Genomic DNA, 2,081 nt, shown 5'->3' on the forward strand with positions numbered 1-2,081 from the left:
TGGCCATGGGGACAGAGGGGGCGCAGGCAACGCCCCCACCAAAGGGTCCCCAGCTGGGGATGTCCCCAGGGCTGGTCAGAGCCCCTACCCCCCCTCACACCCCTGCAGCAGTGCCTGGGAAGGCTGCCCGGCTGTCCCACTGCCCCATACCTGCTGATGACTTTCCACTCGCACAACTCCGACTCCGTCACGTTCCTCATCAGGTCAACGAAGGACTCCCAGCAATCCTGCGTCTTGTTTCTGTACATCTCCTCTGCAGGGGAAAGGTGCTGAGTGTGGGCAGCGCACCCCTGCCAGACCCCGTCCCTGTCTGCGGCTGACACCCGCTGACACCCGGCACCCAGACCCGTGTCCAAGCCGGCAGGAGGGACGCAGGCATAGTGGGGGGCCAGACCCCTCAGCAGCCCCGGGGTGATGCCAGGGAGCACAGCAGGAAGGAGGGCTGCTGCCAGCTCCGGCTATTTTGGGGATGGACAGAGAACATGCAGCCAGGGAAAAGGCGGGGGGGTCACCCTGCAGTGCAGAGCTAGCCCCGACCAGGGCACCGTCAGCCCCGCGGCGCTGCCTGGCCCTTGCCAAGCCTTGGTACTCACCCACAGGCTGGGCCGTAAAGTTGCACATGGCCACGGGTGGGCTCGTCCTGGCATCCTGGCCAAAGCCCTCTGCATCGGTATCCACATGGCAGAGCCCGGGCCCCAGGAGCGCTGCGGTGGGGAGGGGACAGGGTTAGCTGGGGCCAGGTGCTGGCAGGACCCCATGCACAGGAGCTGCCCCAGCAGAGGCTGGGGTTTGCAAGTGGGAAATGATTTTGGGTGTCCCAACTAGAGCTGGTGGTCAGGGTGTGGGGAACCATGCTGCCCTGAACCCGGCACACGCTGGGGCCAGGGCATCCAGCCCCCTGTACGGGTAGGGGCTGTGGGGAGGGGACCAGCCAGGCTGCGCGCAGCTGCCCAAGGGTTTGGAGGGGCTGTCTGGGGGCTGCGGGCCACAGCAATGGGGGTGAGCCATGCCCCCCACCGACAGGGAGCTAGCGCAGGGGCCGCCCCATTGCCCCGGGTGGCTGCGTTGCAGCCAGACAGGGCTGGAGCAGGAAGAGGAAGCGCTGGCCGCAGCGTGGCACTGCCGGAGAGCCCCTCCGCCCGCCATCTGCCCCACGCCCAGCACAGCCCGCCAAGGGTGTGGGGCATGTGCCGCCTCCCCCCCCCCGCCAGCCGCTTGCCCACCGCCTGGCCCACCGGAGCCCCACGGCCTGAGGAAACCGCCCCATCCATCTTCCGCCCTCGGCTGAGAGCCCACGGCGTGGGGCAGCGATGCCAGCCGCATGGTGAACCACCCCGTGGGCACTGCCTGGGCTGCTCATGCGGAGCTCAGGCACGGGCAGGCACTGGCCACAGGGCGCTCCCAGGCTGGCACAGTGGCTGTGGCAAGGGCAGCCCCCCCGTCCCTGCCCCTGCCCCTGTCCCTGATGGCTCCGTTCAGCCCCTCTCTGTCCCAGCCTGGGGTTTCACAGGGCTCCCCAGCCATTCTTGTGGATCATTTGTGAAAAGATCAGGGATGAGCATGGTGGGGGATGCCCCACCGTGCCCGCCTGCCACCAGCCCCTGGCCACACAGGCTGACAGCTGCCCCAGCTGCCCTCGACACCGCAGGGCTGGCCCCATGCTGGGGTGGGCTTATCCGAGGCCAAGACCCCAGCCCTGGGCCCCACGTGCGGGAAGGCGGCAGCGTGCAGGGTGGTGCGAGGCGCGGAGCCTCCCGCCACCGACAGCCACGGCCCCGGGGCTGCCCCCCGCGCACTTACCCCAGAGCAGCAGGAGCCCTCGGGAGAGCCGGCCGGAGCCCGTCGGCGTGCGCGGTGCCATCCTGCAAAAGCCTGCCGGCTAACGACCGGGACAAGAATTTCAATGGAAATAACAGGAAGCAACTCCTTTCCTCTGACAGGAGCAGTTTGACTACAGGAGACGTGTGAAAAATGAGATTGCTCAGCACTGCTTTAAAGCAGCTCTCCCGGCGGGACCCTGCCGCCGCGCAGCGCGGTGCTGGCCCCCACGGGCATCGCTCCCGCGCCCCGGTGCCCGGGCA

General features: G+C 68.4%; 1 protein-coding gene across 3 annotated transcripts in view; it reads right to left on the reverse strand.

The window, feature by feature from the left end:
* The window catches only part of RAMP2 (receptor activity modifying protein 2), a 6,001-nt gene that overhangs the window by 1,186 nt on the left and 2,734 nt on the right, over positions 1-2,081 (reverse strand). For 2 of the 3 annotated variants that reach the window (XM_035903784.1, XM_035903778.1), the window contains 3 exons: positions 1,801-1,879; positions 594-704; positions 151-253 (listed from right to left, as the gene is read on the reverse strand). In XM_035903784.1, the coding sequence (XP_035759677.1) occupies positions 151-253; positions 594-704; positions 1,801-1,861 (275 nt within the window). In that variant the 5' untranslated portion in view covers positions 1,862-1,879. Of the gene's footprint in view, positions 1-150; positions 254-593; positions 705-1,800; positions 2,076-2,081 lie in introns of those variants that run through there. The other variant, XM_009648355.2, reaches the window with a different exon arrangement.

This window comes from Egretta garzetta, unplaced genomic scaffold (assembly GCF_000687185.1).
Source record: "Egretta garzetta isolate BGI_Z169 unplaced genomic scaffold, ASM68718v1 scaffold100, whole genome shotgun sequence".
NCBI classification, from domain to species: Eukaryota; Metazoa; Chordata; class Aves; order Pelecaniformes; family Ardeidae; genus Egretta; species Egretta garzetta.